This window comes from Pseudophryne corroboree, chromosome 8, assembly GCF_028390025.1.
Source record: "Pseudophryne corroboree isolate aPseCor3 chromosome 8, aPseCor3.hap2, whole genome shotgun sequence".
Lineage (NCBI taxonomy): Eukaryota > Metazoa > Chordata > Amphibia > Anura > Myobatrachidae > Pseudophryne > Pseudophryne corroboree.
The window spans coordinates 401258017-401272655 of NC_086451.1; the positions used below are offsets into that span (position 1 = coordinate 401258017).

Below are 14639 nucleotides of genomic sequence, written 5' to 3' on the forward strand. Positions count from 1 at the left end.
GAAATATGGTCCGGCTGGCAGATTGAATAGAGGGTAATCTGCTGCAGGCACACGGTGGCATCTGATCTGGCTGCACCCATTATAGATACTGCAAGCCACTGACCTAGACAACTACCTGTCATGGCAAACTTCACTAATAGTTTTTATCTTTGGGAAAATAGGCTGATCATACACTATGTAGTCAAAAGTGATTGGAACCCCAGTCCTCCTGCACAAGCAAATTGGTGTGCTTCTGCAGGAGACACGTGTCCATGAAAGTACATTATAAAATGGGTAGAGGGGCCTGATTAGGTAATTTGCTACTAAATTGGCTTGCTTAAAGTAGGTAACAAAGGGAGTAATTCAGATCTGAACGATGAGCTGCTAATTTTGCTGTCCTGCGGTCAGATAGTTGCCGCCTCCAGGGGGAGAGTAAATTTGCCATGCAAGTGTGCGATCGCATATGTAACTGAGCTGCAAAAATTATTTGTGTGCAGTTTCTGCACAGCCTAGGACTTACTCTTCCAGTGAGATAGAATCAGACTGATCGGAGCCTAAGCTGATGTCAGACACCCTCCCTGAAAATGCTTGTGAATGCCTGCGTTTTCCCATACACTACCAGTAAGCGCTCAGTTGCCACCCACAAAGGGCCTTTTCCTGTCAATCACCTTGTGAATGCCCATGCAATCGTATTTTTTGCACCATCCCGTTGCTGACCAGCAATGCCCGTTGTTGCTGTTCGATGCGCGTGCGCATTGTGGTACATACTCATGCGCAGTTAGGATCTGATGCAGCGATCAGATCTGAATTACCCCCTAAGTTTGAAAATGGGATCATCCTAGGCTGTGCAATGTTATGTCTCCAGGGCCATGCTGTACTGGCATACAGAAAATTTGGTAACCCATATTGACTGGCCAGCACCGAGTTTAGAACTTAAACCCATTGAGAACCTCTGGGCCAAGTTGGAGAGATGGATGTGTTCTAAACTGGCTCAGTTGGTCACTGTACTGTACTTAAGGTGGAATGGCAAAAAATACCGCCTGCTGTTGTCCAGGAACTTGTGGACACCATGCCAAGAAGGGTGCTTTCAGTGATCACTGCATGTGGTGGACATACAAAGCACTGATATAAATAAAATCTTGTTCATTTATTTGCTGTCAATGTCCAATCACATTTTGTCTACATAGTCTGTATTGATACCATGCATATACTGACTGTACTAAATAGTATTTTGTACCCTGCTGCTGTCATCTATGAGATTCTGTAAAACAAAAATGTAATGTTGAGTAGCTTGAATTATGTTCTTTTTTAAACAAACACATTGTTCAAAATCAACTGAATAGTGTAATTTGTTATCTTCTTTTACAAGATTTTAAAGATCTCTAAGGAACTGCATATAGTGGTTATTTTGGTTTTATAGCAACACTCTAACCCAATGACATAGCAGGACACAATTGTCATCAACATCTTTGCTATAATTATTAAGATTACCTGAATAATTTTCTATATTTTTCCTGCTTTCAAGCCAAAGTGCATGATGAAATTGACCATGTCATTGGTCGACTTCGTAGTCCAACTGTTCAAGACCGGAACAACATGCCTTATACAGAAGCAGTGATCCATGAAATGCAAAGATTCACTGAACTGGCTCCACTGGGTTTTCCACGGGCAACAACAAAAGAGGTGAAGATAAATGGATACACACTACCAAAGGTATATCTCTTTATGGATGTAATTGTAAGTCTACATATTTCACCAAAAGGCAATTCTAATAACTACTGTACATACGTCAAATGGCTTGTTCCGGGTGCCACAATCAGACCTTGTAATGATGCAAAATGCCATGTACCCGGAATTATTAGATATCGTGTTTTTGATCTCATAATCTAAACTAAGGTGTAGTATGTTAAACGTCATTTCCCCATAATTCTCTGTTCTTACATTTTTCAATCACTTTTAAGGGCACTTTAAGGAGTCTTATCTACCTTTCTGACACTAGCGTGTGTAGGGAAAGGAGAAATGAGCACCGCCTGTCAGTATTACAGAGCTGATGTCCAGAGGCTGGCTGCTCTTCATCTATCACTTATACTGGAGATGTGTCCTCTTATAATGTTGCACGCGATGCATGCATTATATCCAGGCATACTGTAGTGTAGAATATGGGAGTGGAAGCACTACACAGAAAGCAGATCCATTAATTGCAGATAGAGGCATTGGGGGAGTGATGATCAAGTAATGCTACCCGCAAGAAGTAGGGGAAGCCGGGAAGCTTTTTTAATAGACTTGGCAGTGGTAGTGGGAGCATGCGTACGCATGTTGCAGTGACTAATAGCAGGACAATTGAGAGCTGTTGGCTGTGGGAGGCAGCTGCATGCCGCAATGCATACCACCAGAGTAAACTGCCTCCCCCAGCAATTATATAAGAGGATAAATCTGTATATTTATTAGGGACAATAAAGATAATTAAACAGTCTTTCTGCATTAACCTTTCTCTACAATTAGAACCCTTCTCTGCAATAAAACTTTCAAAGTGGGACCCTATAATTTTTACTACCGAGGCTATTAAGCTACTACAGTATATTCTCCATAATCAGGTAGAGGACACCTAAGGAGAAACATTCTCTCCTTGTGAAATTGCAAAACTTTTTTATAATGTCACCCCTGAATACATATCTTACCCATGATAATTTAAAAACACCAAAAAATAGTTGTTGTTACTATTATTACTTAGTATTATATATTGGGTGCTGAGACATATCACAGTTTACCTAGGAACCTGCAAAAGCATTGGCTACTATGCAGGTATTGTCAACTTACTTATCTACCCCCCCCCCCCCCCCCCCATCCTCCCCTCCCCACACACACAAAAACATTTCCAACAGTGTTTAAAAAAACACTAATAATTATTTTATCATGGCATAATTCTAAATAATTTTTAATTTTGGAGGCTTTTGGAGGAGTTTTCATTACAAAAAAAAAATCCTCCACCAAGTACTTAAATTTTACCTAAAATAATAGGTCAAATTTAAGGGCTTGGAGGAGTTTCTTTTACGAAAATCCTTTGATACATTTAGGTGATTCTAAAAAATGATCAAAAGGCGTGAAAACACCTATTTTCACATTATTTAAAAAAATATATATATTTATAATTATGCCAATATAATATATTTGTAGGTTTTTTGTGAACTGTTGGAAATGTTATTTTGCAATATTTTAGTAAGGAGATCAGATTTCCCATACTTGCAATGGGAAATGTGATCTCTTTCTTATTTACTAAAGGTAAATTGTAAAATAATAACGGAGGGAGCCTTGCGATAATAATTCCATCTTCAGATGGCATTATGCACGCTTCCCTCTGTTTCTCTTACCCCTACTCTGCCCTTCCTGTATGTTGGCAGGATGAGCAGACCACAGAGCTGGCTACTGTAAACAGCCAGTATGTATAATAGACCACAGGCTGATCACAGAGAAAATAGTAATAATAGAAAATAATTAAAATTAAACTTACCTCCATTCAGGGATTGGTGATCAGTGGGCACCTTCTCTATGACCTGGTCAGCTGATATCTGTTATCAGCTAATGTGCTGACCAGGATTTTCACTGCACTTCAGCTGACCATACAGATTAGCTGAACGGGTGGCAAAGAAGGGGCCCACTGATCGCTGATCCTGGTGCAGGTAGGTTTAATTTTATTTATTTTCTATTACAACTGGGAGACAGGCAGGGGAGGATGTAGGAAGCAAGGCAGCAGGAGAGGGGCCAGGGCGACTCAGGAGCACAGCAGAAGCAGGGGAGACATTGGAGGTAGGAGCATAGCAGTGGGACAGCAGACACACTCTCAGAGTAATTTTTGCTAAAAATACCTTGAGATGTGTGGGTAGAGGGTTCCAAGGGACAGAGCTTTCTTGCAAGCTCTGTCCTGTGATGCGATTTTAAATACATTATTGCAATGTATTTTAATTTCGTATTTCAAATTCAGTAGATTTTTTCACATCACAATTGCATTTTATTTTCAGATTACGAAAAATACAGTATGCCCCTAAGTCTGCGACGTAGCATGTAGTTCAGCAGCAGACTGTAAGTGATTGACAGTCTGCTGTCATTTGGGGCAGGGAAGGGGCTTTGATGGCCTCTGTTTCCCAAAATGGTGGCATGTTGCGGCTTTTGTGGGGGAGGGATGAGGCCAGGATCTCTGTCAGAGAATTTCTGGCCTCTTGGTAAGACCTGTGGTGGCCTGCTTGCTCAACCCCATGGGTCACACAGCCGGCCAATGCTGTTGCAGATTGTCCAATGCTGTGTCCTATAATGCAGCTCAGATCACTAATGCAAGTGCTGAATTACTATATTATAGCTGTCGCTGCTGCTTTCCAGGGCCGGATTAAGGTCTGTGGGGGCCCTTGGGCAACACATTTGTGGGGCCCCCACAGACTGTCCTCACAACTACAAAAAAACATTGGATTAGAAGTACAGCATTTACCTGTCTCCTCTCCGTCCTCCTCGGCAGCTGAGCTGTTCCTTTACTGCTGTGGCCGCCGAGGAGCTTCACTCACAGCAGTGGGACATCTTGCGAGATAATGTCAAATCTCGCGAGACTTCACACTGCAGTGAGTGAAGCTCCTCATCAGCCGCAGCTGTAATGGAACGTCTCAGCTGCCGAGGAGGACGGAGAGGAGACAGGTAATTGCTTTTCTCTATCGTCCTTGTGGATGCTGGGGTTCCTGAAAGGACCATGGGGAATAGCGGCTCCGCAGGAGACAGGGCACAAAAAGTAAAGCTTTCCGATCAGGTGGTGTGCACTGGCTCCTCCCCCTATGACCCTCCTCCAGACTCCAGTTAGATTTTTGTGCCCGGCCGAGAAGGGTGCAATCTAGGTGGCTCTCCTAAAGAGCTGCTTAGAGAAAGTTTAGCTTAGGTTTTTTATTTTACAGTGAGTCCTGCTGGCAACAGGATCACTGCAACGAGGGACTTAGGGGAGAAGGAGTGAACTCACCTGCGTGCAGGATGGATTGGCTTCTTGGCTACTGGACATCAGCTCCAGAGGGACGATCACAGGTACAGCCTGGATGGTCACCGGAGCCGCGCCGCCGGCCCCCTTGCAGATGCTGAAGTAAGAAGAGGTCCAGAATCGGCGGCTGAAGACTCCTGCAGTCTTCTAAAGGTAGCGCACAGCACTGCAGCTGTGCGCCATTTTCCTCTCAGCACACTTCACACGGCAGTCACTGAGGGTGCAGGGCGCTGGGAGGGGGGCGCCCTGGGAGGCAAATGAAAACCTTTTTTGGCGAAAAATACCTCACATATAGCCCCCAGAGGCTATATGGAGATATTTAACCCCTGCCAAGATTCACTAAATAGCGGGAGACGAGCCCGCCGAAAAAGGGGCGGGGCCTATCTCCTCAGCACACAGCGCCATTTTCTCTCACAGAAAGCCTGGAGAGAAGGCTCCCAGGCTCTCCCCTGCACTGCACTACAGAAACAGGGTTAAAACAGAGAGGGGGGGCACTGATTTTGGCGATATTGAGATATATAAAGATGCTATAAGGGAAAACACTTATATAAGGTTGTCCCTATATAATTATAGCGTTTTGGTGTGTGCTGGCAAACTCTCCCTCTGTCTCCCCAAAGGGCTAGTGTGGGTCCTGTCCTCTGTCAGAGCATTCCCGGTGTGTGTGCTGTGTGTCGGTACGTGTGTGTCGACATGTTGAGGACGATGTTGGTGAGGAGGCGGAGAAATTGCCTGTAATGGTGATGTCACTCTCTAGGGAGTCGACACCGGAATGGATGGCTTATTTAGGGAATTACGTGAGAATGTCAACACGCTGCAAGGTCGGTTGACGACGTGAGACGGCCGACAAACTATTAGTACCGGTCCAGGCGTCTCAGAAACACCGTCAGGGGCGTTAAAAACGCCCATTTACCTCAGTCGGTCGACACAGACACAGACACGGACACTGAATCCAGTGTCGACGGTGAATAAACAAACGTATTTCTCATTAGGGCCACACGTTAAGGGCAATGAAGGAGGTGTTGCATATTTCTGATACTACAAGTACCACAAAAAAGGGTATTATGTGGGAGTGAAAAAACTACCTGTAGTTTTTCCTGAATCAGATAAAATAAAATGAAGTGTGTGATGATGCGTGGGGTTACCCCGATAGCAAATATTGGCGTTATACCCTTTCCCGCCAAAAATTAGGGCGCGTTGGGAAACACCCCTTAGGGTGATAAGGCGCTCACACGCTTATCAAGTGGCGTTACCGTCTCCAGATACGGCCGCCCTCAAGGAGCCAGCTGATAGGAAGCTGGAAAGATATCCTAAAAAGTATATACACACATACGGTGGTTATACTGCGACCAGCGATCGCCATCAGCCTGGAGATGCAGTGCTGGGTTGGCTTGGTCGGATTCCCTGACTGAAAATATTTTATTCATATAGGGCATTTAATAGGATGCATTCTATATATATGTACGTGAGATGCACAGAGGGATATTTGCTCTCTGGCATCAAGATAAGTACGTTGTCCATATCACCCAGAAGATGTCATGGACACGACAGTGGTCAGGTGATACAGATCCCATACGGCACATGGAAGTATTGCCGTATAAAGGGAAGGAGTTAGTTGGGGTCGGTCCATCGGACCTGGGGACCACGGCAACAGCTGGGAAATCCAACCTTTTTACCCCAAGTTACATCTCAGCTGAAAAAGACACCGTCTTTTCAGCCTCAATCCTTCCTTTCCCATGAGGGCATGCAGGCAAAAGGCCAGTCATATCTGCCCAGACATAGAGGTAAGGGAAGTAGACTGCAGCAGGCAGCCCCTTCCCAGGAAAAGAAGCCCTCCACCGCGTCTGCCAAGTCCTCAGCATGACGCTGGGGCCATGCAAGCGGACTCAAGGTGGGGGGGTAGTCTCAAGAGTCTCAGCGCGCAGTGGGATCACTCGCAGGTTGACCCCTAGATAGTACAAGTATTATCCCAGGGGTACAGATTGGAGAGTCGAGACATCTTCTCCTCGCAGGTTTCTGAAGTCTGCTTTACCAACGGCTCCCTCCGACAGGGAGGCAGCATTGGAAACAATTCACAAGCTGTATATCCAGCAGGTGATAATCAAAGTACCCCTCCTACAACAAGGAAAAGGGTATTATTTTTCCACACTATATTGTGGTACTGACGCCAGACGGCTTGGTGAGACATAGTCTAAACTGAAATCTTTGAACACTTACATAAAAGGTTCAAATCGAGATGGAGTCACTCAGAGCAGTGATAGCGAACCGGAAAAAAGGGGACTATATGGTGTCCCTGGACATCAAGGATTACCTCCATGTCCAAATTTGCCCTTCTCAACAAGGGTACCTCTGGTTCGTGGTACAGAACTGTCAATATCAGTTTCAGACGATGCCGTTTGAATTATCCACGGCACCCCGGGCCTTTTACCAAGGTAATGGCCGAAAAGATGTTTCTTCAAAGAAAAAAGGCATCTAAATTATCCCTTACTTGGACGATATCCTGAAAAGGGCAAGTTCCAGAGAACAGTTGGAGGTCGGAAGAGCACTATCTAAAGTAGTTCTACGACAGCACGACTGGATTCTAAATATTCCAAGAATCGCAGCTGTTTTCCGACGATACGTCTGCTGTTCCTAGGAATGATTCTGGGCATAGTCCAGAAAAAGGTGTTCCTCCGGGAGGAAAAAGCCAAGGAGTTATTCGACCTAGTCAGAAACCTCCTAAAACCAGGCCAAGTATCAGTGCATCAATGCACAGGAGTCCTGGGAAAAATGGTGGCTTCTTACGAAGCGATTCCATTCGGCAGATCTCAGGGGATTTGCTGGACGAATGGTCCGGATCGCATTTTCAGATGCATCAGCGGATAATCCTGTCTCCAAGGACAAGGGTGTCTCTTCTGTGGGGGCTGCAGAGTGCTCATCTTTTAGAGGGCAGCACACTCAGCATTCAGGACTGTGTTCTGGGGACCACGGATACCAGCCTGAGAGGCTGGGGAGTAGTCACACAGGGAAAAAATTTCCAAGGAAGTGTGGTCAAGTCTGGAGACTTCTCTCCACATGAATATACTGGAGCTAAGGGCAATTTACAATGCTCTGAGCCTAGGAAGACTCCTGCTTCAAAGTCAACCGGTGCTGATCCAGTAGGACATCATCATGGCGGTCGCCCACGTTATCAGACGGGGCGACACAAGAAGCAGGAGGGCAATGACAGATTCTTCGCTGGGCGGAAAATCATGTGATAACACTGTCAGCAGTGTTCATTCCGGGAGTGGGCAACTGGGAAGATTTCCTCAGCATAAATGAATTCCACCCGGAAAAGTGGAAACTTAATCTGGAAGTTTCCACATGATTGTAAACCGTTGGGAAAGACCAAAGGTGGTTATGATGGCGTCCCACCTGAAGCGCCAGGTCAAGAGACACTCAGGCAATAGCTGGGACGCTCTGGTAACACCGTCGGTGTACCAGTCGGTGTATGTGTTCCATCCTCTGCTTTTCATACCCAATGTATTGAAAATGATAGGAAGGAGAGGAGTAAGAACTATACTCGTGGCTCCGGTTTGGCCAAGAAGGACTTGGTTCCCGGAACTTCAAGAGATACTAAGAAGGGTCTTGATTCGGCAAGAACCGTGTCTGTTCCGGGACTTACCGCAACTGCGTTGACGCCAAGGCGGGTGAACGCCGGATCCTAAGGGAAAGAGGCATTCCGGAAGAGGTCATCCCTACCCTGGTCAGAGCCAGGAAGGAGGTGACCGCACAACATTATCACCACTTAGGTGAAAATATGTGCCAGGGTGTGAGTCCAGGAAGGCTCCACGGAAGAATTTCAACTAGGTTAATTTCTACATTTCCTGCAAACAGGAGTGTCTATGGGTCTCAAATTGGGTCCATTAAGGTTCAAATTTTGGCCTGTTGATTTTCTTCCAGAAAGAAATTGGCTTCAGTTCCTGAAGTCCAGAAGTTGTTAAGGGATTACTGCATATACAGCCCCTTTGATGTCTCCAGTGGCACTGGGCGATCTCAACGTAGTTTTGGGATTCCTAAAAAATCACATTGGTTTAAACAACTCAAATCTGTGGATTTGATATATCTCACATGGAAAATGACCATGCTGTTGGTCCTGGCCTCGGCCAGGCGAGTGTCAGAATTGGCGGCTTTATCTCACAAAGCCATATCTGATTGTCCATTCGGACAGAGCAAAGCTGCGGACTCGTCCCCAGTTTTCTCCTTAAGGTGGTGTCAGCGTTTCACCTGAACCAGCTTATTGTGGTACCTGCGGCTACTAGGGACTTGGAGGACTCCAAGTTGCTGGATGTTATCAGGGCCCTGAAAATATAGTTTCCAGGTTGGCTGGAGTCAGGAAATCTGACTTGCTGTTTATCCTGTATGCACCCAACAATGCTGGGTGCTTCTGCTTCTAAGCAGTCGATTGCTCGTGGGATTGGTAGCACAATTCAACTTGCACATTCTGTGGCAGGCCTGCCACAGTCTAAATCTGTTAAGGCCCATTCCACAAGGAAGGTGGGCTCATCTTGGGCGGCTGCCCGAGGGGTCTCGGCATTACAACTTTGCCGAGCAGCTACGTGGTCGGGGGAGAACACGTTTGTAAAATTCTACAAATTTGATACCCTGGCAAAAGAGGACCTGGAGTTCTCTCATTCGGTGCTGCAGAGTCATCCGCACTCTCCCGCCCGTTTGGGAGCTTTGGTATAATCCCCATGGTCCTTTCAGGAACCCCAGCATCCACAAGGATGATAGAGAAAATAAGAATTTACTTACCGATAATTCTATTTCTCGGAGTCCGTAGTGGATGCTGGGCGCCCATCCCAAGTGCGGATTATCTGCAATACTTGTACATAGTTATTGCTAACTAAATCGGGTTATTGTTGTTGTGAGCCATCTTTTCAGAGGCTCCGCTGTTATCATACTGTTAACTGGGTTCAGATCACAGGTTGTACAGTGTGATTGGTGTGGCTGGTATGAGTCTTACCCGGGATTCAAAATTCCTCCCTTATTGTGTACGCTCGTCCGGGCACAGTACCTAACTGGAGTCTGGAGGAGGGTCATAGGGGGAGGAGCCAGTGCACACCACCTGATCGGAAAGCTTTACTTTTTGTGCCCTGTCTCCTGCGGAGCCGCTATTCCCCATGGTCCTTTCAGGAACCCCAGCATCCACTACGGACTCCGAGAAATAGAATTATCGGTAAGTAAATTCTTATTTACTCCTACTCCAATGTTTTCTTGCAGTTGTGAGGACAGTGTTTGTGGTCCCCGGGACGACTGCCCCTTCCGCCCCGCCATTAATCTGGCTCTGCAGCTGGCGTAAGCAGCAGCGATAGCTACTCCATCAACATTTGAATTAGGCCCTCTGTGACATTCTATTACTAGCAACACTTAAACTAGTAGTACTAGTAATTCAACATGTTCTACTTGTGGAAGACAAGTCCATGTTGGAAAAAGAAAGTTTAAGTGATAAAAAATCTTTCACGATGTCAAATGTCAAATAAAACAGCTCATGGTGCAAATAGTTAACATTGCATATACCACCAACAGTACAAAGAAAGGCTCAGGCCATGCCCACGTTTTGTACAACATGGTATAGAAACAAGCCAACGTCAAAAGTGATTAACCAACACAGTTATGCATCGCCTGCAACTTCCAAAGCACTAGCTTCTCGCTCTACAGTAAGTGTAGCAGTAGCGCATGCAGGGGGGGGGGGGGGTTTCTGGGACTTACTCCCTTACTTTAGAAATGGAAATAGCTGCGTCTCCGTTACAAGGAAAGCCGCGATCGCATCTACCGCTGCACAAAGCTATTGCCGGCAAAGCTCTCTGCCTACATAGTGATCTGCGGTGACTGGGAGCTGCTGCGCATGCACAGCAACTCCAAAATATGTCCTCACAATTCCAGTAGCTGTTCCGTGGCTGGTACTGGCAGTGTCTCTCCTCTGCAACCCCTGGGTATGTGTGCAGTACACTATACATGTATGTTTGTTTAAATGTACAGTACTGTGTGTGTGTGGTATACAATGTATGTTTGTGTGTGGAGTGTATGTGCAGTCTGTGTCTGTTTATATTGTCATAGACACACACACACACACAAATAAGTATATACACACACATTTATATATATATATATATATATATATATATATATATATACTGTATATATATATATATATATATATATATGCTGCAGTGGCCGGCACTCTGTCTGCAGCAAAGTACTGGCCTTGGTGCCCTCCTTACCACTCAAAGTGGAATTTAGATATGGAGAAAGATTGGCGGCACTCTCAGGACTTTGTAGGTATAGGAAGTATAAAGGCAATTACAGCCTGTCTGTCATCAACGTTTCAGTTTTATTATAAAAACTTTCTTCAGGATACAATACTATAGTGAACACATACCTTTATAGAGTGAAAACCCTCACAGTGTGAACTCGTGGTCCCGAGGCTGCGGCTGGGGTCAATGACGTCACACCAAGTGCGACGGGTGCCGGGACCGCACCGGATTCCCATAAGCCGTTGCCAGGTGACCTTACAAAACAGAAACAATAAACCCATATAGAAAAACACAAAACACATATATATAAACAGAAAATCAAAAAACAGGAGAAGTATTAGCAGGGTGTGATGATTGCACGGAACTGCTCTTAACCTGAAGCATACTTCTTGAAAAGAAATAAATATATAGCTGCAAGAACGGTGTGTAATCTGTGTTACTACAGGACAAGGTTCTATAATGGTCAGAAATACATGTTAATGTCACGCATTGCTCCACTTGCATCTATTTTGTAAATATAAGGCGCTCAAAGGGGTAGGTCGCGCCAATATAAATAGATGCAAGACATAAATGCTAGTTAGCCGCAACATGTTGAATCTGTATTAATTCTAAAGTCTAAGAAGGTGAAGCTAATTACAATTTGCATGGCACAATGAAAACTTATGCAATAAAGTTAGTTCAAACACAAAAATGCAGATAGCCAAAATACTGATATTGAATATGAAGCACACAGCATATTATCACTAGACGTGCAGAGGAATCGCAACAAATGTAGAGGCAACAATGACAACTGGTTTGTTAAAGCAACAAAAAATAAGTTACAAATAACAATTCCATGAAATGTATTCATTTAACCTGGCTGATGATACAGTGTTTAATCTGTGTATCCAGTGGGTTTCTAGACATAAGAGCTGTTTTGCTCTGTCTCCCCCTCTGATATTGATTGGCACATGGTCAATAATCTTGTATTTGAGTGAAGATAAATTATGTTTAGACATTTTGAAATGTCTCGCCACTGGTTGGTCTTGATTTGCTCCTTCCAGGGCTTGTCTAATGGCCATTCGATGTGTGGCCATTCTCTCTTTGAACATACAGGTAGTTTTGCCTATACAGAGCAATCCGCATGGGCATCGGATGTAGTATATGACAAATCTAGTACTGCAGGTAAGTATGTGTTTTATGGGAATGCGGATCCCTGTATGTGGATGATTGAAATCTTTGCCGGTCTCCATGTAGCTGCAGGTTATGCAGCCTGTGCATCTATAGCAACCCGGCTTGCGACTTAAAAAGTGTGACTGGTACGTACTGCTAATAGTGGAGATGTCATTTCTAACCAGTATATCCTTCAAATTTTTGTTCCTAGTAAAACTAGGTAAAATGCTTGTTTTTTTTTGCAAACTGAAGATCAGGATCTAGAGCTATTACTGGCCACAATTGCTTTGCTTTCCTGGAAATGGAAGTGCTGAGCGGATGGTATTGCTGCACAAACACCTGTTTGTTCTGTAGTGCAGTTCTGGATGTAGCTGGCGCTAACAGTTGTGACCTAGGGAGAGCCAATGCTTTCCTTTTTGCCTGTTGTAAGTCATCGTGTTTGTAGCCCCGTTGCATGAATTGTATAATCATAGCATCTATGTCTGTAGCAGCTTTGTCTTTTGCATCAGAAATTCTGCACACTCGCAAGAATTGTGAGTATGGTAGGCCTTTGATGCATGCTGGTGGATGTTGGCTATGTGCATGCAGATAAGTATTTCTGTCTGTGGGCTTTTTGTACAGGCCAGTATGTTTGACGCCTTGCTCAAGTGATATGTTCACATCTAGATAGTGAACCTGTGTCTCACTTATATCCCATGTAAACTTAATTGTAGGGTCCAAGGTGTTAATGTGTGACAACTGTAGTTCTAACTGTAATTTGGTACCTGTCCAAATTAGCAGGAGGTCATCTATGTAACGGATTATCCAACATAGATTATCTGTAATTTCTCTATTGGAGAAAAATAGATCCTGTTCAATTTTGAACATATAGATGTTTGCAAACGACGGAGCCACGCAAGAACCCATTGAGCAGCCCCGCCGCTGGCGGTACCATCTATTGTCAAAAAGAAAGTAATTGCGCTTTAGTGTAAGATCTAGTAGAGTCAGAAAGAAAGACAAATCAGGTCCTGTATATAGCTCATTATCAGTTAGAAAAGATCTTACCGCTTGTATGCCCAAATCATGCGGAATGTTAGTATATAGTTAGACGACCAGAGACGTGCGGTGAGCTAAATGTCTCAACTCTGGTTTAAACGTAAGTATGACAGGAAAGGCTCTGCCTCACCTGCCTCACCCCACCGCACGTCACTGGAGACGACATCATGCGTACATAGTATGCTGTGCTCTGGAACTGGTGAAACAGAGATTAGTTTGTTGATCAGGGTGGTAGTATCTTTCAAAAACATTTTGTGTGACTGTATGAGGGGCTGATGGTAAGTATCCAAGTACTGAGAAATCTTATAATAAATGGAATCTCTTGCCGATATGATGGGGCGGCCTGAAGGGTGTTGTGGATTTTTATGTAGCTTGGGAATTGTGTACAAAGCCGGGGCAATTGGAAAATCCTGTACTAAATTACGGCTGACCTGGTCAGAGATAATGCCTGAAGAAACAGCTTGTTTCAGGATAGCATCCAGTTCAGTCTTGTATAATTGTGTGGGGTCTCCCTGCAATGTTTCATATACATTCAAGTCCTGTAATTGTGAATAGATTTCACTTTTATAGTCAGATAATTTTTGTAAAACAATCCCGCCTCCCTTGTCTGCGGGACGGATAATCAAATTGGAGTCCGTTTTCAGATTTTGTAAAGCTTGCCGTTCATGTTCGGATAAATTATTGAAGACAACAGGATTATTTTTAGTGTATGTTTCTACAAATCTCAAAGTCTTTGAGAAACATTTAATTGACTGGTTGGTCGAGGTAGGGTCAAATCTTGATTTCATTTTTATGCAGGCAGGAATGTCATTGCATTTTGGATGCACATTTGTAGGTGCTTTTTCAAAATACTCTTTAATACGTAAAGAACGTGCAAACTTATACGAATCAATTTACCATTGTTGATCATTAAATCGTCCAGATGGAACAAAGGACAAACCTTTGCTGAGTACCGACATTTCGGCTGTACTAAGTGTACGGTTTGATAAATTAAATACAGATGTTATTTGCGACCTTTTTGCTTCTTTGACCCGGTCCCTCTGCCCCTGCCCGCCGTGCCGCATGCGGGTCCGGTTTTGCCCTCGCGCTGAGCGCGTGTGCGTACCCCTAAAGGGGGTTTACCTGTGGTAGTAGAGCTATTTTCTTCAATTTCGCTCTGAGAGGCGTATTCTCCTCTTGATGGATCCGTATCCAAT

General features: G+C 44.5%; 1 protein-coding gene across 2 annotated transcripts in view; it reads left to right on the forward strand.

Moving 5' to 3' along the window:
* LOC134949297 (cytochrome P450 2G1-like) overlaps positions 1-14639 on the forward strand; it is a 182438-nt gene that overhangs the window by 143553 nt on the left and 24246 nt on the right. For both annotated transcript variants that reach the window (XM_063937792.1, XM_063937793.1), the window contains exon 7: positions 1505-1692. In XM_063937792.1, the coding sequence (XP_063793862.1) occupies positions 1505-1692 (188 nt within the window). The remainder of the gene's footprint in view (positions 1-1504; positions 1693-14639) is intronic.